Source organism: Canis lupus, chromosome 2, assembly GCF_003254725.2.
Source record: "Canis lupus dingo isolate Sandy chromosome 2, ASM325472v2, whole genome shotgun sequence".
Taxonomy (NCBI): Eukaryota; Metazoa; Chordata; class Mammalia; order Carnivora; family Canidae; genus Canis; species Canis lupus.
This window is the reverse complement of record NC_064244.1, coordinates 77,999,749-78,024,869: the sequence shown is the minus strand read 5'-3', so window position 1 is coordinate 78,024,869 and position 25,121 is coordinate 77,999,749. Positions and strand designations below refer to the sequence as shown.

Here is a 25,121-nt window from a genome sequence, read left to right as displayed (position 1 = left end):
AGTCTTTTAAAAATAAATAAATGAATCAGGGTGGCTAGGATCACTTAAGTGGCAGTTGTCCTGCAGGCTGCATGGTTCTGGAAAGAGCCTGCAAGAGTTTGGGGCACAATGTGTCTCATATATTGAATTGCCAGTTACTCAAGTCTTTGCCAAGCACTGGGGGTGCAAACAAGGGGAAGCTTCCACATGTGTGCACAGGGCTCTCTGGGGACCTGGGGAAAAGCCATTTTGACCCCACTTGTAGGAAGGGCATTTTGGGGAGGGTTTTCCCAAGATCCAGTGTGTGAGCTGGGTCTTAAAGGACTAGCAATTAGCTTAGAGGGGAAGAAGTGATACAGAGGGAGAGAAATTCAGGAGAACAGAAAGCAAGAAGGCAACATGCCACATCTGGGGAAAAGCACAGGATAGGGGGCTGCGTGCTACTGGGGTGCTGTAGTAACACAGCTAGAGAAAGTAGATGGCTGGGTCCTCAAAAGAACTTTTTGACCCCAAATTCACTGAAAACCAAGAAAGGGTTAAAAGAGTAGAAGGACATGATGTGATTCACATTTTACACCTGTTATATACCCTGTCTTAGTAAAACCAGTTGGGAGTGTGCAGTGAGGAACATAGCTCGAGCCACCCCCAAATGCAAATGTGCAGAAGTGGCGGTGATGACTAACCCAGACCGGACCGGCAGGCGCCTAGCACTGGGCTTTACTATGTCACAGCACAACAACCCCACACAGGAGACCCCATGTGGAGTCTCATTTTCCAGGTATGAACCTGAGGCATGCAAAAGCTACACATAACTTGTCTGAGCTTCATGGCTAGAAAGTGGGAATGCCTGTTCTCAAACTCACCTGATCAGAAAGCCCATCTTCTATTTTTTTTTCCTTTTTTTAAGATTCTATTTATTTACTCCTGAGAGACACAGAAAAAGAGACAAAGATACCAGGGAGAGGGAGGAGAAGCAAGCTCCATGCAAGGAGTCTGATGTGGGACATGATCCTGGGAATCCAGGGTCACTCCCTGAGCCATAGGCAGATGCTCAACCGCTAAGCCACCCAGGCATCCCAGAAAGCCCATCTTCTAAACCAACTCCCTACTAAAGGGCCTCTGACACCAGCAGGGGGAGTCCCCCCCTCACCCCCCACACAGACACGATCCACCTCTGACATTACCCTGTGCCTTCTCACCTTTTTCTTTCCTTTTTTTTTTTTTTTAAAGATTTTATTTATTTATTCATGATAGAGAGACAGAGAGACAGAGAGAGAGGCAGAGACAGAGGCAGAGGGAGAAGCAGGCTCCATGCAGGGAGCCCGACGTGGGACTCGACCCCGGGTCTCCAGGATCGTGCCCCGGGCCAAAGGCAGGTGCTAAACTGCTGAGCCACCCAGGGATCCCTCTCACCTTTTTCTAATGAGCTTATTAATGTCAAAGGACAGGCCTGTCTGATTTCATTCAGTTCCACTTTACAAAGTGATAGGACTCTGAACCCCAGTAGGTTGGAAGAAGTGGTCATCCACTAAACTGCCCTGAAAGCAAAGTCCCCCAGGGCACACAGTCTGCCTCTTGCAACTCCTTGTCCTTGAATCCTTCACTGTACTCATGGAGAGTGAAGAGAATGCTCTGGAGGAAGGCAGGAGCAGTCCTCTGTTCAGGGAAAGGCCTCACCTTCACATACTGGCGGAGGAAGAACGGGCTCATGTCGGGTGGGGACGAAGTTGTGTGTGGTTTCAGCAACTGGCTAGTAGCCACCGGCTCCTCATCATTCTGCTGGCTCTTCCAGTATTCTAGCAGGGATTTGAGCACATGCAGGCAGTAGTCCACGGCGCCAGAGCTCAGCAGGGCCGCTGCTGTGGCGCTGGAGATGAGGGAAGATGACTGGGGGCAACAGGGAGGGGGTCAGACCGGCTTATAAGAGAACTGGGCAAGGGTGGGGGATAGAACTGGTGCCAGCCTCAGAGTGGGCTGTTGGGGGGAGTGAGTCTGTCTCCTGAGTTAGAAGTCTCCCCACTAACTCAAACACTCCCCACAAACTCTCTCCAATAAAGGCATGGTAAGAGCTGGTCAAAACCAGTCCCCAGCTCTACTCATCATCACACACGTGCTAGAGGCCAAGGGAACAAGGACTGGATAACCCTTCTCCCGGGAGGGGCAGGTTGTCTTCTTCCCTTAGGCAATTAGAAAAGAAGCCCATTTCAAGAAAGAGAGGGAAAACTTTCCACTATAAGCACCTTTCAGCACCCCACCCTCCCCATAGGGGCTCTCTCCCAGCAAACTGGCTTCTAAAGGAGATGGGGTAAGTGATCACACGAATAAAAAAGCAGGAGAAAAGCCACTGTAAATAAAACCATTAGGAGAGCCTTGCAAATCCCAGCAAACCCCACAGCTCATAAGCTCATTAAGATCGGATGCAGTTCAGTCTCCGTTTCTACCTTCTCTGCTTTGTGTTAATCTCCTTTCCACCACACACACCCTGCTTTCTCTCTGCTTTATTACCATACCTTATAGCAACACACAGTAGGGGAATCCTCTTAGCCACCCTGCGCCTTGCAGAACAGTCCCCACCTTTCAATAATAGAACTTCCAAAAACCCTGTAACCCTTCCATTGGAGGAACTCCTGGCAAAGATCAGGGCTTGGAAGAGATTCTGAAAAAGGTGGCAGCTCTGCTCTTAAAGAGGTGACAGCTTAGAATCCTTTTCCTCTAGAGTGACAACAGCATATTCTAACTATCACCTCTGCCCCTCAGCCCTAGCACCAACCAGACAAGCCTCTTACCTTCCCCACACCCCTGTGCTCAAAGTGATAGTACCTCACATATAGAAGACTTGGATCCGGATTTGGTCCGGGACATGAAGACACTCAGGAGTCTCATTACTACCAGATGGACTTCATTCAAGGCACTGCGCTCATTCTTCCTGGAGACGTCCTGAAGAAAGGAACAGAGCCCAGGAGCCCATGCTTACTTTAAGCTTGAGGCATCCTCTTAACAAGGTTCCCTTCAGCCTATCACCACTAACTGTTCCTCACATGAAATCAGAGTCAAAATGGGTGCCAACGCCTCCATGGAATACATCTGGATTACCTAGAGTCCAACACGCTTAAAAAGCTGTATTAAGATACAAACAACCAATTTACTGTTTTCAGCTTGGGGAGCTACAAAAGGTCTGTAGAGGCAGGGACTTGGTCCGTTCCTCATTTACGTCTAGATCTAACAGGAAATCTAGGCCAAAACAGGCACTGCCAACATTTTTGTTGAACCAACAGAACTGGAGCCCTTAGTGGGTGGTTACTCTGAAATGATATGAAGTCCCTCTAAGAGAAGGATGACAAACCATGAACAGACATCAGTCTCTCTCACATGGCCGGACTCACCAGTCTTACCTTTTTGTCCATGCCCAGTTCAGCAATCAGCTGGGAGAGCAGGTTGTCCAGGGCCCCCTTGTCTTTCTCATCTTCTCCATCCAGGTCTGTAGTGAGCATCAGGATGACCTGGAAGTCAAGAGAGAGGTGTAACATGAGCACCAGGACCCTAAAAACAACTCTAAAGGCAGGGGGGTTCAGAAGAAATCCCAATCTTCCTGACTGCCCTGTCAACAGTAACTGTAATCCATGAAAAGGTCCTAAATCCAAAGTTTAAGTGTCCAGAGTCAGAAAAAGAGTCCAATTTTGGTATATGCCATATGTAGCATCACAAAAATGTTTTGCAAAGAGTGTGCAAAACGAATTGACTAAACTACATTATAACCAACCAAGGTGGCTTGACAAGGGCAGTGTGTTATGCTCAAAAGTAAAGAATTTTCTGCCTAAGAGGAAGGCAGCTAGTAAGAGAATACTACCAGACCACATTCCAACACTGTGTTAATAAAGTCTCACTACACACTAAGAATCTCTGGGGCGGACATCTGCTCCCAACTCTGTCAATAACTAGCTGGATGACTGCAGACATCTTTTTAAATTCTCTGAACCTTGGCCTTTTCACCTAGAGAGTTAAGGGCTAGAACTTACAATTCAAAATTGCATTCAATTACTCTATAACCTAACACCAAACAAAGCCTTACAGAGCTTCTAAAGGAGAGACGTGAACATGCTGAAGGATGGTCCAACCATAATGTGACAGACCCAGGGGAACTGTGGGATACCTGCATGTACGGGATGGCCCGGACACCTCCAACATTTCGTAACTGGGGCAAGGTTTGCAGTAGTCTCTCCAACAGCATCAGACGGACCATGTGCAGCCTAAAAGGCCAAGGAAAATACATGAGATGTGAGCTAGTTCACAACCACTAACCAGCTGGATATAGTTCTTTCCTCCTGCCACTAAAGTAAACAAGGAGTCTACTGCTTAGGAATAATCCTACCATTACCAGCACGTTCAGAAATACCTATTTGGTATACCACCAACACAGAAGGAGAAATCTCACTCTGTTAAAAGGAGCACACTATTCCAAAATACAACTGATGGCCCTGAAAACTTGATACAGGAAAAGTTAAAAATATTTTTCAAACAATCAGCCCTAGTTGTTCTCAGTAGCAAAACCAAACCTTCAGTAGTACGCTCTATAGCTTTTTCCAACACATGGTGCAATTCTGCCTCCAAGCATTATCTTTTGGGATCCTTCCAACTACAAAGCCTACATCGTCCCGTTGCACAGTGACCCAGCCCTTCCTTTTTTCCTGCTTCCCGGAAGGACCAGCACTGCTTTACACCCTCTCAACTTGCCTACCTACCTTTCCTTTTTCTTAGTAGAAAATTCAATTTCAACACCACCCTTTCCACACTGGACCATGACTTCTCCCATGTATTCAGTTGGGCACTAACTAGCCTTCTTCATCTAAAGATACACAGCTGGGCTTTTCTACTAAATGTGTGCTTCTGGATCTCTAGTGAACATACTGATTCAAGAGAGGACCAAAATGATAATTCATTAGGGTCTTGCTAACAATCTGGTTGGCAATCTCACCTAACACACAATCTTACACAGATGAAGAGCTCATTTACTCAATGGCTTCACTCTCATAGTTTGTTTTTGCTTCATTTAACTTTACAGGCTGTATAAAATAAACCACAATACCTACACATGCATAAAAAAGTGATTTTCATGTATTAACATATCTTAGGAGATATCCAAAATATTTTCAAAATAATAAAAGCTTGAATCAAAGTATGGGGTCTTACTTGAATGATAAAAGACCATGATTCCAAAAATAACTCAAAGGAATGAGCTAATAACAGTCCCTCAGAATACAGTCACACATAAAAGCTCACACACACATCCGGAGAATAAAGCAAGCTGTATGGGTACCACAAACAAGAACAGCTCAGGAATGTATAAGATATAACAAAGAAGTAATAGAATAGTAGCAGTTCAAATTTAGCAGGTCAGTTTATACTTGCAGAATAAAACATAGCAAGCATTGAGGTGGATGAAAATCTTCAGATTGGCAGGATATACTTGTGAATACACATATATAAAAGAAAAAATCAACAAAATGCAAAGAATGTGGACCTGGACCAAGACATTGCCAGACTGTTGGCTTTTTAAACTCTTAGATAATACTCTTAAAAAATCTGACCAAAAAAAAAAAAAAAAAAAATCTGACAAAAAAATTAACCTTATACCAAAAATTGCAATTTCCTTTTCTTTAGTGACTTCAAATAAAAACAAGTTAATTATATTATTTAAAACAAGTCATTCAATAATTGTTCAATTAACTTATCCCTGGGAAAAAAAGTTAACTTAAAACCACTTTAGAGACTTCTATTACTAATAGTTAAGTTACCTAAAATGGTCCTCCTAAAAAAAAGAACATCCTTTTTTCTTTTCTTAAAGATTTATTTATTTGTTCATGAGAAACACAGAGAGAGACAGAGACACACATAGAGGGTGAAGCAGGCTCCCTCCCCATGGGGAGCCCACTGTGGGACTTGATCCAGGGACCCCAGGATCACGACCTGAGCCAAAGGCAGACATTCAACCACTGAGCTACCCAGGCATCCCAAGAACATCATTTTAGAAGCAATGCTGAATCTCAAAAAACTTGAAAGGACTGAAATCACTTAGTATGTTCCCCAACCATACTAAATTAAACTATAAATTAGTAACAAAAATAATTTAAAAATCCTCAAAAGTTTGGAAATTTAACAACATACTTCTAAATATCCCAGTGGCTAAAGATGGAAGCTTACAACAGAATTTAGAAACATTCTGAACTGAACAGCAATAAAAATACAACACCTCAAAATATGTGGGGCCCCAGCCAAAGCAGAGTTTAAAGGGAAGTGCAGAGAGAAATATTTAGCTTCAAATATGCATTTAAAATGAAAGGTTTAAAATAATCTAAGCTTCCATCTTCTTAAGCTAAAAAAAGAAAAAATTAAACCCCCAAAATAAGGTACTATAAAAGCTTAGAAAGCACAGAAAGGAATATTAAGAATAGAAATAAAACAGAAAGCAGGCATAACACACACAAAAAAATCAAAGCTAAAGGTTCTCTTTTTTTATAGATTTTACTTATTCGGGATCCCTGGGTGGCGCAGCGGTTTGGTGCCTGCCTTTGGCCCAGGGCGCGATCCTGGAGACCCGGGATCGAGTCCCACGTCGGGCTCCCGGTGCATGGAGCCTGCTTCTCCCTCTGCCTATGTCTCTGCCTCTCTCTCTCTCTCTCTCTCTCTCTCTGTGTGTGACTAACATAAATAAATTTAAAAAATTTAAAAAAAAAAAAGATTTTACTTATTCATGACAGACAGTCATGCAGGGAGCCTGATGTGGGACTTGATCCTGGGATTCCAGGATCACACCCTAGGCCGAAGGCAGGCACCAAACCGCTGAGCCACCTAAAAGTTCCTTATAAAGTTGGCAGCTCCAAGCAAAACTGACTTTTGAATAGAGAACAAACATGTAAGTTACCATCAGAAATGAAAAATAGATGTATCACTACAGACCCTAAAGACGTTAAAAGGATGATTTTTTTTTAAAAAAAGGTAATGGGGGCTCCTGGGTGGCTCTATCGAATAACCATCTGATTCCTGAATTTAGCTTAGGTCATGATCTCAGGGTCTGGGATCAAGCCCTGAATTGTGCTCTGTGCTCAGCATGGAGTCTGCTTGAGATCTTTTCTCTCGCTCTGCCCTCTCCTCCAACTTTCACATGCATGCATGCTCTCTAAAATAAATAAATCTTGGGATCCCTGGGTGGCACAGCGGTTTAGCGCCTGCCTTTGGCCCAGGGCGTGATCCTGGAGACACGGGATCGAATCCCACGTCGGGCTCCCGGTGCATGGAGCCTGCTTTTCCCTCTGCCTGTGTCTCTGCCTCTCTCTCTGTGACTATCATAAATAAATAAAAAAAAAAATTAAAAAAAATAAAATAAAAATAAAAAAATCTTTAAAAAATGGTTATAAGCAACTTTATGCCAATAAAGTTGATAACTTAAATAAAATGAACAAATTCCTCAAAAAGCACAACATATCAAAACTGACACAGGAAGAAGCAGAAATAATTCTGTACCATTTAAAGAATGAATCTGTAATTTTAAATGTTCCCTTAAAGAAAGTCCAGACTCAGATGACTCTGCTGCCAAATTTTTACAAGAGTTTATAGATGAAATAATACCAATTATCACAGAAACTCTTTTTTTCTTCTTGCTTCCAAGAGTTGCACACTTAAGCAACTGAGCCACCCAGGTGCCCCCTATATATTTTTTGATGCTCATATAGATCTTAAAAAGCTATAACTAATTAAGCACAGAGAATTTTTTTTAAAGAAAAAAAAACATTATGAGACATGGAAAAGAGAATATGACGGTAAAACATCTACCTAGAATCCTTAGGAAGAAAAATGACAGAAAGTGAGGCAGAAGCAGTATCTGAGAAGATTAATAGGTAAGAATTTCCTACAATAAAAGACACTAACCCAAACATTCCAGATTCCCAAAGACCACTAAGCAGAACAAATGTAAAGAAATCCATCCTGGGGTACCTGGCTAGCTTAAACTTAAGTCATAATCTTGGGGTCCTGAGATTTATAGTCCCACATCTGGCTCCCTGCTCAGCAGGGAGTCTGCTTCTCCTTCTCCCTCTGTCCACCACCACTCGTATTCTCTCTCAAATAAATAAGGAAGGAAGGAAGGACGGACTCTACCCTAACTATATCTTAAAAACAATGACAAAATAAAGATCTTATAAGCAGCAATAAGGATCCTATTTTCAAAGAAGCAATGGTTGTAATAGTAGATGACTTCTAACTGGCAATAACAGGGGATATCATTTTCAATTTGGGAGGAGAAAAACTATCAGCACAAAACCATATAGCCATCGAAAATATGTCCACAAAATGTTAGCTGAATGAAGACATTTCCAGACTAGGAAAACCTATGATTTTATAAATAGTGGTCCTCCCCTAAAGGAAAATCTAAATGACACACCTCAAGAAGAAATGATCCCAGACAGAAAGTCTGAACATACAAGCAATGCTGAGCACAGAAAGTGGGAAATGTGTGAGTAAATCTGAACATTGACCACATAAACAACAGGAAACATTAACAAACAATCCATTGAAAGCTTCAAAAACCTTTTTGAAAAAGAATTAAAATACACAAAAACAGCTTAATTGGTACGAAGGGGCCAAGTCTTCTAAGGTCCTCTATATCTTGTAGGAAGAAGATGCAGCTGTGAGTTAACTTGAGTTTTGAGTTAAGTTCAACGTACATACTGAAATGATCAGGATAACCACCAGGAGACTAGAAACACTCCACCTTCTGCAACTAATCCATCATCTTAGTCCTGAAATATTCTCCCATAGCCTCTTGACTGCAAATGGCCAAGTCCTAACCTGTTGCTAGTGTGGACATCGCCTTCCCCTTCCCCTTCTCCTTCTCCCTCGGAGCCATCTCCTTCCTGGTGTCCAGTGGTGGTGCTGATGGCGCCAGTGCTTGAGCTGACACTTCCTGGTCCAGCTGGGTGCCCCTCCACTGTGGCATCACCGTAAGCACTGCTCCGGCCAGATACTAGAGGGAAATAGTTAAAAAGGTGGGAATCAAGTCCCCCAGCATGATGGAATCCAATGCACGCTCAAGTCAGTAATAGTTCAGAGATACCTGATAGCTTTAGAGAATTTTTTCTTCTGTGGGCAAAAGAGAATAAATAAGGACTTTCAAGATTCTGGCCCTACAACAGTACGCTAAAAGACTCTCGGGGTAGCCACTCATCCCTGACGGCATATAAGATCCACCTACTAGAACAATCTCTGCTGCTGCTAAATTTCCATCTCCTAACCCAGAGGAAATGTACACTGACTTGGGAATCTAGGAATTGTCAGCTACTCTTAATCCCCTCCATAAAATATTTTTACATCCAATTTTTAACCACAGACTGGTTTACAAGGTCAAACCAAAATTGCACACTTCCTCATTCTAGAGCCCTGCCCTATCAGCAGTAGACTATGAAAATGGCCTATGTTAACAGGACGACTGCCCAAAACAGCTTTCCCCAACAGAGGGGACAAAAGCCACAGTATGATGAACTTCAAGATCATACCATAACTGTTTTGGACTACTCCTGATTCGGGATTAGCATGTCCTTGCTTTCTTCCAGTAAGACACAGTTAAAAGCTCCCTATATAATGTTCAAACATTAACTATGGTGTGCCTAAATTCTTTTCGCTAAACATCTGAAACTCCAGGGTTGAGGTTAAATGAATTCCAGCAGAAGTTCGGAAGCCCTCAAAGCTGCCCTTTGCTGACACCAAAGCTAGGACCCAGGCAGAGATTCCCAGAGCATTCCACCCCTGCCCAAGGAGATCAGGCCCCCCAGCCGCATTACCACTGTGTTCGCCAGCCACCGAGTCCACTGCGCTTCCCCCACTCTCTGAGCCCACACTACCGCCGTGGTCAGCAGGGGAGGTCCGAAGGGTGGAGCCGTCAGTAGCTGCTGTGCTGCCCTCATCGTCCGAGGCTGGAGCTGAGAGAGTAACGAGAGCTGTTACAGGTAAAAACCCCTCCTGGGGGGTGACAGCATCAAACCACATAGCGCAGAGGACACAGTGCAGTTTATATATCCTGTCATCAAAGGAAAAAGGGAAAGATTTGCTTTGCTGGTTCATCACCAACAGGAACAAACACTATACACGGTGCGTAGCAAACGATACTGAGACAGAGGGAAACCCCAGTTCGCTGGGCATTTCCTTCACTGCTACACTATAGTGCAAGGAGACAGCACAGAGATCCAACGAGAATCTGTGATATGATGGACGCTCAGGTTTCTAGCTAGAATGCCTCAAGGCCACCATTGTCTAGGTGTTACTGACACCTGCTGAGATCAGAAACTACCCATTATCATTCAAAGCGCAGAACTCTGAATTTTAATGAGATTTGTTTTTGCAATCAGTTAATTTGTGCTTCTGGTAGGAAATCACTTATCATGAGCTCTGGAATCAACCTCTGTTCATTTGTTTGTTTGGTCAGGTGGTCCAGAGGGGAGCTCATGGGGAAATTTCACCCCTCCTCAGACGCTAAGAATGAAGCAAGGAAATCCCCCAGAGACAGCCACAGCATCCAGGATCAGGGCTGAGCTGAGACAGGAGGAAAATGCTGGATGAGATACATGGGGGAAGAAAGCCAAGAGAGCCACAGAGCACAGGAGGAACACAATCGGCACACCACAACAGCCACCTCCAAGCCTGAGATGACAGCAGCTAACGAAAACTAAGAAAAGCAACACGCCATGGCAGCAGGTGAGAGGGGACAGCCAATGTCTCCCCTTTCTCTTCTACAGGGTAAAACTCCCAAGAGAAGAGAAAAAAAGGGAGAAAATGAAGAAAGAAATACAGGGGAGCAGCACTCTGGAAAACTCTAAATCAACCCGGACATTCCTCAGTTGATTTTCCAGGGGATTATTCAGGTGTTCCCTCTTCCTCTATTTGGTCCAATTCTCTACTCAGAACATTTTTTTCCCTTATGAGATCAGCAAAGAGATTGAGTGTAAAAAGCAAAATGAGGTCTGAAGAATTCCTATGCATTTTAACTCTCCATGAACCCCCCACTCCGAAGCTCACAGCCCCCTGATGGTGAGCCACGCTGACCTGGAGCAGGACTCAGCTTCTTGCAATTTCACTTTTATTTGTAAATGAAGAGAAAACAGTGAATGGTAGGAGCTCTATCTACTTCTCATTTCCCTTTTCATGTTGTCTAAAACATTTGGATTCTGGTGCAGACCCCTGAAAGCTGTTACTGAAGCCCTACAGCCAACCACCCAGCAAGCCACTCTCTCAGCCTCTCCTTGGGGAACCAGCAGGAGCCAGGCAGCATGCAAAGTGTAAAGAAGCGGAGCCATGAGTGCCTTTGCCGAGCTGCATCACTGTGCCCTCCATACCCATATTTCTAATGCAAAGGCAGAAGCAGGAAGTCCAGAATGGCCTGTCAAAGCAGCTGCCCGTTCCACTCTCACAGCACTGGAAACAAGGCCAGAGGGTCCTGGGGCCCTGAGCCGTGCTCCTTGCTGTGGACAGTTACCTGATGCTGTGGTGTCAGAGAGGGTTCCTGCGTCCAGAGAGGAAGAGCTGGGTGCCTGGCCGGACAGTCCCAGGCTCTGCAGGCCCAGGGCACTGCTGCTGCTGCCTGGGAAACAAGTGGAGAGTGAGCACAGCATTCCCTCCAGACCCCATCCACAGTGCTGCTTTGGTCACCTGCTGCCCTCGAGAGTCTAAACTCACCAGCGTGTGACCCCCTCTGGCCTAGAGGAAGTTAAATCAACAGCCACCGCTGTCTACCCGAGTTCGGTTACAGACAGAGTGGAAGGCTTCCTTTGGCTCAAGCAGGACACAGGCCGGAGAAACCTAACAGATTTGGAAGGAAATAATCCCAAAGACCAAACTAACAGAAATGAGGAGATTGACACTCAGACGGCAAATCCCACCATGCCCCTCTCACTCTCCACCTGTGTCTCTGAACAGCTCTCACCCAGATCAACCTCTCCCCAAATCTGGGGACAAGCTAAGTCAGCTGGATATCAGTAACTGCCAAACCCTCTCTGCTGTGCAAGGCCACCGGGCGGCTCTGTTCCTGGCATTGCCTTCTACCTTGCTGGTCCTGCTGCAGGCTCAGGGCAATGGCTAGTTCAACCATGGTCTCGTCATCTGCATCAGGTGGGATGTCCAGCATGGGGGGGAAGCCCTCTGCACCTGCCAGCAGGGCCTCCAGGGGAGAGGGGTTGCCATTGTTGACATTTTCAGCTGTCTCCAGCACCATCGACTCAGACTGCAGAGAGAAAGCTCTGTCAGTTTCCCATGGTAAATGGCAGCTTTTTCAAGTCCACAAAAGAGCCGGAAGAGAATCTTCCTCCCCTTTCCTGCTGCCAGAGACTCACCACCATCTCAAAATCTCCATGGTCCACCTCACTCTGTTCCTGGCTTTCCTGACGGATATGACCACCATTCGGAATCCCTGATGACTGCATTTTGTCGTCTGCATCATCATCGTCATCATCATCCTTGTCTCCTAAGTCAGAGAAACCCCAGTCACCTGAAGGTGCCTATTCTTTCCTCCCTCAGCATGTGGTGCCGTAAGTCACAAAGCAACATAAACCCAAGCCAAGCTACCAGAGAGAGCCCTGTGCTTTAGAGGGTCATCCCAGCCTTATCTTCCCTATTCCTGGACCCGGCGGGATCTGGGAAGATGGCTCTGGCATTGACAGCTTGCCCCCTTAGGAAAACATTTTCCCAGTTGATGATGTGACAAAAACAACAGTCCCCCTACCACCACCAAAAAAACCTTGGATTTCCAAGAGATCTCCACAGGCAGTGAAATCTAAGACCAGTATGCCCCATGAGCCCACACCAATTCCCAGGAGACTGGACAAGACCAGGAAAATAGTATACTGGAGATGTTTATCTGTGATGTCATGGCAGCTTGGAGTATAATTTCACTCCTGTCCAAAATAACTGGGTCAGTTTAGTTGTTTTCACACTGCATAATCCTCATGAGAAGAACCAGAACTAAAATGTAAAACCAACAAATGGAAGCTAGGGCAGCCCCAGTGGCTCAGCTGTTTAGCACCATATTCAGCCCAGGGCGTGATCCTGGAGACCCAGGATCGAGTCCCACGTCAGGCTCCCTGCATGGAGCCTGCTTCTCTCTCTGCCTGTGTCTCTGCCTCTCTCTCTCTCAGTCTCTCTGTCTCTCATCAATAAATAAAATCTTAAAAAAAAACAAAACAAAACAAATGGAAGCTAAAGGACACCACTATAGGTCCTGTCCACGCTGGCTTCTGTGTGAAGTGAGAGGCCATCTGAGTAAGGGAGAAGTCAGGGTTAGACTCGTAATTGTCAGAAGATGGTGGAGCCCTCACCTTCTACTTATTGGGTTGTGAAAACATGTGACCATGGCCTGAACTGGAAACATTAACTCCCTGTACTCTAGCTTCCAGCCTGTACCTAACTGAAGCTTACATCAATAAGTGAGGATTATAAAGGAAGATTATCTGAAGATCACCAAGTTATACACATTCCTCTAGACCTGCAACCGTTACCACAAGGTAGCCACCAGCTACAGGTGGCTGCCAAGCACTTAAAATGTGGCTAGTCCAAGCAGAGATGTGGTGTTAGTGTAAGCTACCCACTAGATTCTGAAAACTACCAAAAACCATTTTCAGAAAGGAAAACTTCTCACTAATAACTTTTCATATTGACTCACATTAAAATGGTATTTTTTATATACCAGGCATATTTCTCTTTACTCTTCATAAAATGGATAATAGAAAAAAGTTAGGTATGTGACTTTTGTTAGAAGTTTCCTCTGGAGCCCAACCAAGTAACCAGAGTTACATAATAATGCTGACATTCAGACACTTCACAGAACTGCTTTTACTAAAAATGTTCAACTGTATGCCCTTGACCTGTATGCAAGTATATGGAGAGAAATCTCTTGAGCAATGTGCTAGCAAACTGACTGTAGGTTAAGTCCACTGGGGCTACTACCCCTTAGGCAACAAAATGGGTCCTTAATGAAGAGTTTTTTTATGCCAGGAAAAATAGAGTTTTTCCTGGAAAAGGGCCATTTTTTGTCTGTGGTCATGTGATTTTTGTGATTGTTCTTATTTTTGCTCTAAGCTCTTAGGACACTTTCAGCCAAACAGAAGATCTTCACTTTAGCAATAATGCAAGACACGTAAGAATCTTATGATAGACATTTTCAGAACCCGGGGCACCTGGGTGGCTCAGTCAGGAGTGTCCAACTCTTGATTTTGGCTCAGGTCATGATCCCAGGGTCATAAGATCAAGCCCTGCACTAGGCTCTGGGCTCAGCTAGGGAGTCTGCTTGAGATTCTCTTTCCCTCTGCCCCTCCCCCTTGCTCATGTGTATGTGTACACTCTCTCCTTAAAACAAATCTTTTAAAAAAAAAAAAAAAGATTTTATTTATTTATTCATGAAAGACACAGAGAAGAGAGGCCGGCAGAGACAAAGGCAGAGGGAGAAGCAGGCCCAATGTGGGACTCGATCCTGGGTCTCCAGGATCACACCCTGGGCCGAAGGCAGACGCTCAACTGCTGAGCCACCCAGGCATCCCTAAAACAAATCTTTTAATAAAAAGACATTTCCTGCCATCCTTGACTTGCTTTTACTATTGTATCTTTACTTTCCTACGGCTTCAATTTATTTTATTTTTATTCTACTTACCATACGCTTTTTCATAGGACACCTTAAATTCTTTATGGAATAAGGTAGATTAAAACAATGGATATACACAAAAGTTTCCAGGACATTGGTCAAAAGGAGCAACATCTCCTAAGGCTATACTTTCCTCTCCCAGCTCCATCACATACACACACAAGCCTAAACCCAGACCTCACATTACCCATTGGAGTGTTGCTTCGAGGGGAGGAGGGCAATGTCACATGTCTCCGCTTGTTTCTGGGCCTTAGGACTCGAATTAGAGCTTGTTTACAAGAGAAGCTCACAGCAGGATCCTGAGGTCGGGGGGGGGGGGAAAAAACCCAGCATAATTAGATTTTATATAAATCATGAAACTGTATTATAGAAGATTTTCTTTCCTGGTCAGTCACTTAGACAAATGTGTAAGAGCTATCTATCTAATCTCACTTGCAACCCTGCTGACCAAGTTCAGTAGTTAATCCCATTTCCTGGCATGGCGTATGTAAGACCCACTCCCTGCATCCCTCAATCTCAGTTCTTAGCAATAGATTTGCAGGTCATTTGCTCCTGAAGTCACACTGGCTCCCAGCAAAAACAAATGGAAGCTAAAGCTAAATAGATTTTGGCTTTCATCAGATAGTAGGTTCATCTTAGCTCTATGCTAAAATCAATACTTCTAACACTAAGCTTCTATGACACAGTCACTGGAAACCGATCTTTGACTTTCATTCACAGATTTATTTAAGTAATACTAACTTAGCACTAACTATGTAGCAACTACCAGTACATTCCCTTGGGATTTAGCACTAAACCAGAAAAACAAAATCCATCTCCATTTCAAACTTTTCTCTAGCATGGAATGAACGAGATTATAAAGCTTTTATTGATACTCAAAATTCTTACTTTCCACGACCTTCAAGTCTATTGTATTTTGTTAATTTAACAAAGTTATTCTAAAAAAATTTCCAGACACTCCCAGGCCAATACAAAATTATCTGGGGCTGGAGTAATACGTACAGGACACAGTAGCATCTGCATGTAGATCTTGGATGCTGTATTAATACAGTCCAGCTCACAGGTACAGTAGCCATGAATTATGTCTACCAGGGCATTGACAGTAGCTTCAATATGAGTCAGGCCTACAGGGGAGGAAAACATAGTAGAAAGACTTCTAGCTACTTGTGAATCTATAACAAAAGTGCAAATTCTTATCCCTACATAAAGGTCAAGCTAACAAAGAAATGACAAGTGCTCACACACGACAAAACAGATGAAAAAAACATGCATACAGAATGCAAGTTACCAACATTATTTATGATTTGCTTTATTAACAGTCAGTCTCCTAATCTCCCAAACTGTCCTCAAAAGCCTTTCCAGATATCCTACATCACAGCAACGAGTAGTTGTCTACTCTTAGATAGTAAAAGGGCAGAAAAGTATGAAGATGTGAGCAGGCTGTACTTGTTCTCCACAATCCCCAACCCTTAGGTGATAATAAACTTGCCTCTGACCTGCCTTTTAGGCTGACTGCCCAAGCAACCTGCAAACACAAATCAGCGCCAGTGCTCACTTTACTTTCCTAGATGGCTATTCAGATCCTTACCTTTCCACTTAAACTTTGGATAGTGAGAAGTCAGATGCCAGATACAGCAGTAGGTTGGAAATAAAACAATTCTCAAGGTGATGCTTCACTTTTACCTTTTGAAGTGGCTTTACCCAAGGTTTCAAAAAAACAATTATAACTACCACTGAGGATACATGGAAACACAAAAGTGCCTCTTTACGTGAAATATTCAATCTCCCAGGAGAAGATACAGTATAAGAAAATCCCACTTCAAAAAAAAAAAATCCCACTTCTCTGCCACACTGCTAAGCTCCTGTGTCACGGAGAATGCACTGATCTCAAAGACTTCTATTTCCTGACTATTAATTCTGGAAGAGATGGATGACGAAGCAAAAGGATAAGGGATCGACCTGTTCCAAAACAGAAATTGGATCAGGCTTCAAGTATCCCTTTGAACATGATACCTGGCAGGCAGGCAGGTGCCAAGAAGGCATTCTTGGGTTTGGATGCATGGAGTTTCCAGAAGTGGTTCACCAGCTGGGTGATGAAACTACAGCAGTCTCCTTCCAGCTGCTTCTGAGGTTCTCTCCCCTCATCCACTCCTTCTAATAGAGCAGGAGAAAGAAAATGATTAACGATGGTAAATCTGACAGGGAATTTAATTTGTTTTAAGGTTAACTCAGGTCAAGGAAGCTTGCCTGGGGAGGGAGTTTCAAGTGGGGCCCCAATCAATATGCCAACTATCCCTAGACTCCAGCAGGCACATCTAGGAAAGAAACAGTCTGGGAAAGGAATATCACAGAAAACATTGTATGTTAGAATTAAGTAGAAAGGGGAGCATTCAGGATCTTTACAGCAGATTCAGAGATCTCAGGTCCAACTGCTCAACTTCTAAAAACTAGGGGAACATCTGAGATTTTCTGGCACAATTCCTGGATGAGAATATCAGAAGGAACCGGACGATGACAGCAAATGAGAGCATGTAAGTAACAGAACTGTAAAGGCATTGATAAGCTGTATTTGATAAAGCAAAATGAGTTAGGTACCCAGCCAACGTGAGGACAGAGGAGGAAACAGAATCAAGCACTGAGAAAGGCCACTGAACATGTTAATAAAAACATTGGCAAAAAATAGCACAAAAACAAGATCTGATCCTATTATTTTAAAGTAACCAGGGCACAAGCTTAGGTTTGCCCTGAAGATCCTAAGCGGTAGTTACTTCAGAGACGGATTATATCTGACATCCAAAGCACTAAATAAACTCAAGGATTTTCCAAGGCATAAACACTAGAAAGAGTATTTGCTTCTTAAATGGTACAATCTAAATGTCGAAAGTCTTAAGGTACAAAGACAAGAGTAAAAGCTCTGTCTCAGAGCATGCACTCAGGTGGAGGCCAGAGACAACAAGAAGAGGGTGAGAGGGTAGAGAGGATGTATCAAGCAGATTTCAGGACCACGACCACATAGGCCAAGTTCACCTGTTTCCATTGGGGGCAGCTTGGATTCCGTAAAGTGGACAAGGTTGTTAGGGCGCATGATGGCAATGGAACGAGCTGTGATCACCAGCCTCTGGAAGACCTCGGGGTCCAAATCCTTGCCCTCTCTGCTGGATGTGTTGAGACACTGCACAGCTTTGCTCAGCAAGGCCTGATCCTGTAATGAAAGGGTCGCAGAGGATGAAGCAAAAGCAAGGCCTTCATAGGATACTAAAGCCAACAGGAGAAGACAGCTGGCAGGTCATCAGGATGGCTATTTGGCTCTCAGGAGAACAGGTTAAGTACAGCCAACTACTTGGAATAAGTCTTCAGAGCAGCCCAGGACAGGTAAGCTTCATCATACACAAAACGTTAAAAGGGGTAGCCCTGGTGGCGCAGCGGTTTAGCGCCGCCTGCAGCCCGGGGTGTGATCCTGGAGACCCAGGATCGAGTCCCACATCGGGCTCCCTGCGTGGAGCCTGCTTCTCCCTCTGCCTGTGTCTCTGCCTCTCTCTTCGCTCTCTCTGAATGAATAAATAAATAAATCTTAAAAAAAAAAAAAAAAAAAAAAAAAAAAACGTTAAAAGCACAAAGTTCAAAAGTTATTAAGTATCGAAGTAGAACAGGAAAATGTGGAATTGCCTGATTCTCCAGAACTGCAACAACCCAGATGGCTTTGCTACAGTAGAAGTGCCATTTCTCTGCAACTTCCTATCCCCCAAAGAGTCTGTTTCTAAACCTGTCTTTCCATGAGAGAACGGTTCAGCAGGTTAAACTTGCATTTTTCAAGCCTCTGGGCTGGAGGCACAAAAGCTAACCGAGGCGTCTGGGCTACTGGCTTCTTCCTTGTAGAACTGACTGGTCACCTTGACTGGTCACCTTTCCCATCTACAGTAATTGGCCTAAGTTACTGCCTTTGGCCACTACTTTTAGTTATAGGTGAGAATCCCCCACCCCTACCCCATGTCCCAATTTCCCCCTCAGAGTCTCTCCAACTATCCAGCAATTCCCTCTCAAGTGAGTACACCTAAGCAAGGGTTCACAGTTGGAGGAAGGATCTCAGTGATTCCCCTGCTCTAGTTCTTTTCCAGAGAACCCTCCCAGTCTCTTAGATCTTGCTGAACCTACTAGAGAGAAAAAAAAAAAAAAATCAGTGTAAGCCAGAGACCCCTTAGTCTGCTTGGCTTCAATTTTGGGGGTAGTTGTTCACTTCTCAGGGGACACTTTAGATGCTATGGGTCTCATCTCAATGACTTCACTACATCCTCCTCACTTTGCATGTGAAGAACCAACTGGCCTGATTCCCTGTCAGTACCACAACTTGCACTTCTACGGAAGGCATCTAGAGAGGCAATTACCTTGTGGCTGTGATAGGCTGAGCGGCTGGTGTGCAAGCTGGCCAGAAGGCTCTTGGACTGCTGCTGAACACTGGCAGGCGCTGGCAGAGACAGCAGCAGAGTGGCCAGCTCCTGAGCTGCATTCTTGTTTCTCTCCTGGTGCAAAAGACAGTAGGGTTATCGCTGGGCCCACCAAATCCATGCAGAACCAACTATGTACACTCTGCCCTTCCCCATTCCTCTTTTCTAGACCACCAGGGCTAGGTTATGCTCCATGGACTGCTAAGAGCAAAATGAGGAATTTCAGAAACTGCTATCCTCCCATGATAAAGGAGCAGGAATCAAGTCCAAGCCTATGGATCCTGGAACAATGTTCTTTTTGCCAGCACTCATCTTCTTCTATGAAACACTCTCACAATGGATCCCCCAGAAGTAGGACAGAATATCTTAAGCTGGAGATTTCTCTGGAGCTTCTTTGCAAATCAAGGTTATTCTACAAATATTCTTTAGCTGCAAGGCCTGGGGCCTCTGACAACTCCACTGACTTCCTGCCTCTTCAGAAACCTTCCACGTGCTTTGAAAAAGTCACTTGCCTTCTCGATGATTGGGCCAACAGCAAAGCAGCTTTCCAGGGCTTCTAAAGAACTCACAACCAGCCTAGGGAGACAGAAAAGCTGGCCTGAGTACAACCACCACCCTTCTCTCTGGTTGTGCTTTAGCCTGTACAAACTACAGTCAGGGGAACCTTGGGAACAGCTAACGAATGCCAAATACAAAATCAAAGCACAATAAGACCTGCCACAGGCATCATGCATATCATTTCCTTGCGTGACAGGCCAGAAGAAACCTGGCTCCTGCTTGGAGATCAACCTGAGGCCGTGTTCATAATCCGTAACTGAAAGACAGGGCTTTTCTTCCTCAAAGCGGATAAGTGTTTCCTTCTGCTGCCTGTGGCAGGGATCACTGAGAAGGGCTTAGCACTGATGCAATGGGACCCGAAGCTCAGGTGCCCAGAGATCAGGAGGCAAAGGGATACACAAAGGGAAAGGTTAAAGCCATCTTCTCACACTGGGAAGGTCCACGTTGTACTTTATTTACACCTCCAAGCAAATGTACAAAGGCACTTCCTGTGAGCCCCTAAGTCCGGGGAGAATACAGACTGAGTTTTCAGGAGCATGCCAACTGCCAACATTCACAGGGCACAACAAAGCACCTTTAAAAAACTGAGCCACTTTCTCCTGGGAAAGGAACCAGAAACCCAGCTGTTGAAGGGCACCTAGTAACATTCTCCCCAGGGCTTACTCCTGTGAGTTTAATGTAGCATGGTAAAAAGACCAACATCTTGATGCTGAGGCTCCAGGCATAGAGGGAAAGGCATGGAGAAGGCAGCTGGAGAGAAACAGGTCAAGGGGTAGCAGAAGGCAACAAAGAGCAAGGGAAGGGGTCCTGAGGCGTGAAACAAAGGTGGATGGAACAAGCTCTCCACTGGCTTGTCAGATGCTAGGATTTTCCCATCATCCCACTGCCCGCCCCTGCCCCCTTCTCACCCACTGTGGGGAGGGAGCGGAGAGGGACAGGGGATGGAAGAAAGAGCTAAGAGGTTCTGGAGCGGCCACCACCAAGTGTGCACATACAACCCTCCACATACTCCATTCTTACATGGGGATAGCTCCGCAGCCATGCAAGGACCAGAACAGAAAGAAGCAGGAGGACTCTACCACAGAAGCAGAACCAACGCGAAGCCACACCATCGGTTACACTGCTCTCTGACACACACTCACCCGTGCAGAGAAAAGAAAGAGGGCATACTAACCGGTCCAGCTTGGTTAGGGACTCAGTTTCAGAACTTGGGGGAGAAGCAAAGGAAAAAAAAAAAAGGAAAAAAATGTGAAGCTCAGAAAAACCTGGAAACATATCCTAAGCAAACAATATAAGAATAGGGGAGGGGAAAAAAAAGAAAGTGAAAGAGAGAGAGAGAGAAAAGAGTGGGGGCAGGCTGCTGGTGGAAGGCAGTGATCCCAAGCCAGGCTATTCTTCCGACTTACAATGTAAGAAACTCAGCGTCTTACATCGTGAGTCGCCTCATCTACCGCACAAACCAGCAGCCGCCTAGCACAAAGAAGCCAAGCGCAATGCTTCAGAAGGCCACTGGGGGGAGCCTGGGGAGGCTCTGAACTCTGCCGCACGAGCGGCAGCCAGCATCTCGCCAGCAGCGCCATTACCACCTAAGTGGCCGCTGCAGAGAAAGAGAAGATGATGACATCCGAATGACCGGGAAGATTCTCCCCTCTAATCTCAGCAAGACTGGACCCAAATCTCTAATGCTGGCTTGAGCATCTTCTACTGGGCAGCCTCTGGCTCCTCCAAAGGGCGCCTGAGCATTAAGAGAAGACACAGAAGCCCCCAGGCAGGCAGACTGGAGCCCCACGGCTCTGAGCACGCTGTCAGGCTCCGTTTGCAAACTAAGGAGATGCAAGGTGTCAGGTGGCTCGGGGGCGAGCTGAAACTCACAGGCTACCCTTGGGACAGTTCTGAGGGATGGATGCTCTCAGGACAGGTTGTGCTGGGGGAGGGGAAAAATGCTGGGGACTGGAGTTACCCCCTGCCCAGGCAGGTACCTCTCCAGGACAGTTCCGCTGGTGGTGGCAGGAGCCGCAGGGTCGCTGTCTCCAGTGCCATTGCTCTGGTTCAGGTTGGAAGGACAGATGTTGCTGACAGAGGCAGAGGGGAACTCTTCTGGGGGTTCATCGGGCCAGCCAAACTGCTCTTTCGTTTTGCCGTAAATTTTTACCGCGTCAATCATGGTGACGCCTGCTGGATCCACCGAAGCCCCAACTGCAACAAGTTAGAGAAACCTCTAGGAAGCACATTCTCTAAAGGGCAAACGTGGCCACCTCCAAAGTGAAGACTAGACTCATGAGTGAAAAGTAGCACATCCCACTGATTTTAGTCATGGAGAAACTCTGTCTCCTGAGATTCGAACAGCGCTTGAGCCCTGAGGAGACACCGAGTACATATGAAGCAGTCCCACTGACCAGAGGCCTAGGAAGTCTACCTCCCAGAAGAACCCCTGAGCACCACAGCAGGAATCCTCTGGGGCTATCAGGGCACTGCATCCCCCAGCCTCCACCCTTAGGGAACTCAAAGCACCCCCTTTGTTCAAAACACAGATCATCATCATTCTTCCTAACAGCAACTATTTCTAAGAGCAAAAGCATGAGACAGGCAACCAGTAAATAGTAGAGAAGGATGCCAGGCTCGTCAAAGGGACAGTATTTATATTAAGGGTTTAAAGTGTCCGACACAGCAAAGCCAGGCGTTGCTACTCATCCCTCTCTTAGTGATGTGTGACCAAAACCCTTGTGCTGGAAGAACACATGCTGCTTTTGCATCCCAAGCTTGCCTCTTCTCTGCCCCGCCATGGAGACCACACCAGCAAGGCTGAGCCAGCCCCACAGATGTGGGACATAGAGGCAGAGTCTGCCCCGCCTTTACCCCTCGCATTCTTCAGTACACTCCTCTCTTGCCCCCCTGCCTCCTGTCCACCTCCGGTAAAGCTCAGAGGTCCAGGATGGCAGATATCACTGAGCAGCAGAGAGCAGAGGGCTCCTAGAATACTGGAGAGCCACAGAGAAGTGGCCCCAAAGTCAGCAGGCAAATGAGAAGGGCAGGCCGTGCCAGGGGCTGGCGACTCACTGAAGAGGTTCAGTTTCTTGTCAGCCTGTAGGGCTTCTTCTCTGGTGAAGGGGAAGTCAAACCAGCGGGAGCGACTCAGGTTAAGCTGCATGGTCCTGCCAAAAATCTCAATGTATGATGGGGCCCGTTCAATGGCCTGGGTCCCAATCTGGATCCGCATGCCTGTCATCACCATAGTGCTGTTGTTGTTACTGATCTCAATGGTGAATCCACCGGGCTAGAGGGAGGAAATGCACAAGTCAGAAAACGGAACACAATTTCTTTAAGGCAAACTTGGAACCCTTCGTCTGCTGGCACCAAAGTGTGCGACCCCAGACAAATCCTCGATCCTTCTAACTCCTTGGTAATTACTTATTTACTTCTGAGAACAGGAAAATAGAGGCAGGGAGTGGACAGTCTCCAATTTGTGGCTACTTCCTCCCTATCACAAACCACCTCCTGTTGCTAACATTGGAACAGGAGCCGTTCTATGTGGAAGTCGAGAATAACCAGCCATTTATTCCAAGGACCACTAACTAGAGTCCAAGGGTCAGTGACTGTAAGGATAGATTTCACACCTGCATTCTAAGAGCAGACGTGTCTTCAAACCATACTTCTACCCAGGCACCATACCCTACCCAGCAGTCCTCACCTTGGTGTTGGCCACATACATGCCGGTGGAATTCAGCCGGTGCTTTATCTGCTGCGCGTTGTACACCTGCAGAAGGTCGTTCCCACCAAACTCCACGTCCGTCAGCTGCTGGTTGTGTTCAAAGAAGTCGATGGGGAAGGTCACCTGACTAGATGTGCGGGTCGCTGTGGGGAATGGCACCAGTGTACAGAGACCTATCAGTGTGTTGCTCCTGCCTCTGTACCCACTCCACGGGCAAAGTCCCTCCCAGACCAATCCCACAATCAACACTCTAACCTCTTCTGGACAACTGGGATTATAACATTCCTATCAGCATGATGCCCACATGTGGCCAGCAACCCAATGGTCATCATTCCTTACCACAATTCAACAAGTGGGACAAAGAACTTGGGTGTGGTACTGAGTAGTTAGTAACAATAGGCTCTCTCGTGGATGGTTTGTTTAAAGTAAACAACAGTGGGGCACCTGGGTGGCTCATTGGTTAAGTATCTGCCTTTGGCTCAGGTCATGATCTCAGGGCCTTGCTATCGACCCCTGCATCAGGCTCCCACTTACAAGGGAGTTTGCTTTTCCCTCTCCCTCTGCTTGTTCTCTTTTCTTCTCTCTCACATAAACAAAATCTTTTAAACAAATAAATAGAAACTATTTCTTTACAGTAGGATGAGCTGCATCATTACCTCAAACATGGACTCTAAGACAAATTTCTTTTTTTTTTTTTTTTTTTATTTATGATAGTCACAGAGAGAGAGAGAGCGCGGCAGAGACACAGGCAGAGGGAGAAGCAGGCTCCATGCACCGGGAGCCCGATGTGGGATTCGATCCCGGGTCTCCAGGATCGCGCCCTGGGCCAAAGGCAGGCGCCAAACCGCTGCGCCACCCAGGGATCCCTAAGACAAATTTCATTCAGGGGATGATTCTTGCAAAGGTTTCTGCTTAGCTAGAGTCACTCATTCCTGAATTCAAGCCTTCACATCCTGAAGAGTCCTCTATCAGCCAGGAGCAAAACACCCAGCTCAGAGATCTATAATGGGTTCTCTGCTGCTCGGTGGGGAACTGCTAAGTGGAAGCAATATTCCCTCGGTTCCATCTTATACTTCACGTCAGGCAAGCCATGTTCCCCAAACCCAGAGAAAAATCTGTCCAACAAGGTCCACGAGATCATTCTTTTGACGGCACCTAAGAACCACTGAGCTAAAGTAGAAAGCTGGTGAATGCTTGCCATCTGTCCCATGGGTTTCTAAAAATCACAAGAACACTGCTGGCCTCAGAAAACTTGACACTGCTTTTGGGAAATTAACTAACACCTATTCCTCTACCTTTACAAAACAGGCAAGCAAGAGAGGCACTCTTTCTTCATGGAGATTTATCATAGTCTGTTCCAAGTCTTGTCTAAAAGACTGCCATCCCTGTTCCCCCACCAGTCTTTTCAGGAAGGGCCTTACTGATGGTAGCGGTCTTGCGCTTTCGCACAGGCTTCATGATACTGATAACACTGCTGGGCTGCAGGGACGGCTGCAGCCAATAGGAGGTGTTCTCCACGTTGGCCATGTAAATGCGCAGGCTGCCATCCTCACACAGCAGGATCATCGTGGTCCGCTGCTGCTCGTTGCAGGCCGTGTGCCGAATGGCAACCATGTCTTGGATCTGGCATAGGGGACAAAGGAGTGTAAGAGTTCTCACAACTATAGATCAGAATCTACAAAAAGAGGCAGAGATCCAACTAGTTCCACAGTTAGTCAAGGGGTGTAGAAGAGCAACAGGGAAAAGGCATCTAGGAGAAAAC

General features: G+C 45.7%; 1 protein-coding gene across 5 annotated transcripts in view; it reads right to left on the bottom strand.

Moving 5' to 3' along the window:
• UBR4 (ubiquitin protein ligase E3 component n-recognin 4) overlaps positions 1–25,121 on the bottom strand; it is a 132,809-nt gene that overhangs the window by 50,720 nt on the left and 56,968 nt on the right. The window contains exons 46-65 of one of the 5 annotated variants that reach the window (XM_035714056.2): positions 24,781–24,982; positions 23,339–23,502; positions 22,708–22,924; positions 21,630–21,846; positions 20,825–20,857; positions 19,605–19,668; positions 19,033–19,167; positions 17,678–17,852; positions 16,664–16,804; positions 15,653–15,774; positions 14,838–14,949; positions 12,351–12,481; positions 12,064–12,241; positions 11,498–11,602; positions 9,810–9,941; positions 8,821–8,995; positions 4,130–4,226; positions 3,372–3,479; positions 2,800–2,916; positions 1,657–1,866 (exon numbers count right to left, since the gene is read on the bottom strand). In XM_035714056.2, coding sequence (XP_035569949.1) covers positions 1,657–1,866; positions 2,800–2,916; positions 3,372–3,479; positions 4,130–4,226; positions 8,821–8,995; positions 9,810–9,941; positions 11,498–11,602; positions 12,064–12,241; positions 12,351–12,481; positions 14,838–14,949; positions 15,653–15,774; positions 16,664–16,804; positions 17,678–17,852; positions 19,033–19,167; positions 19,605–19,668; positions 20,825–20,857; positions 21,630–21,846; positions 22,708–22,924; positions 23,339–23,502; positions 24,781–24,982 — 2,835 coding nt within the window. Of the gene's footprint in view, positions 1–1,656; positions 1,867–2,799; positions 2,917–3,371; positions 3,480–4,129; positions 4,227–8,820; positions 8,996–9,809; positions 9,948–11,497; positions 11,603–12,063; positions 12,242–12,350; positions 12,482–14,837; positions 14,950–15,652; positions 15,775–16,663; positions 16,805–17,677; positions 17,853–19,032; positions 19,168–19,604; positions 19,669–20,824; positions 20,858–21,629; positions 21,847–22,707; positions 22,925–23,338; positions 23,503–24,780; positions 24,983–25,121 lie in introns of all 5 variants that reach the window. The other 4 variants (XM_025446817.3, XM_025446816.3, XM_035714057.2 and 1 more) reach the window with 4 other exon arrangements.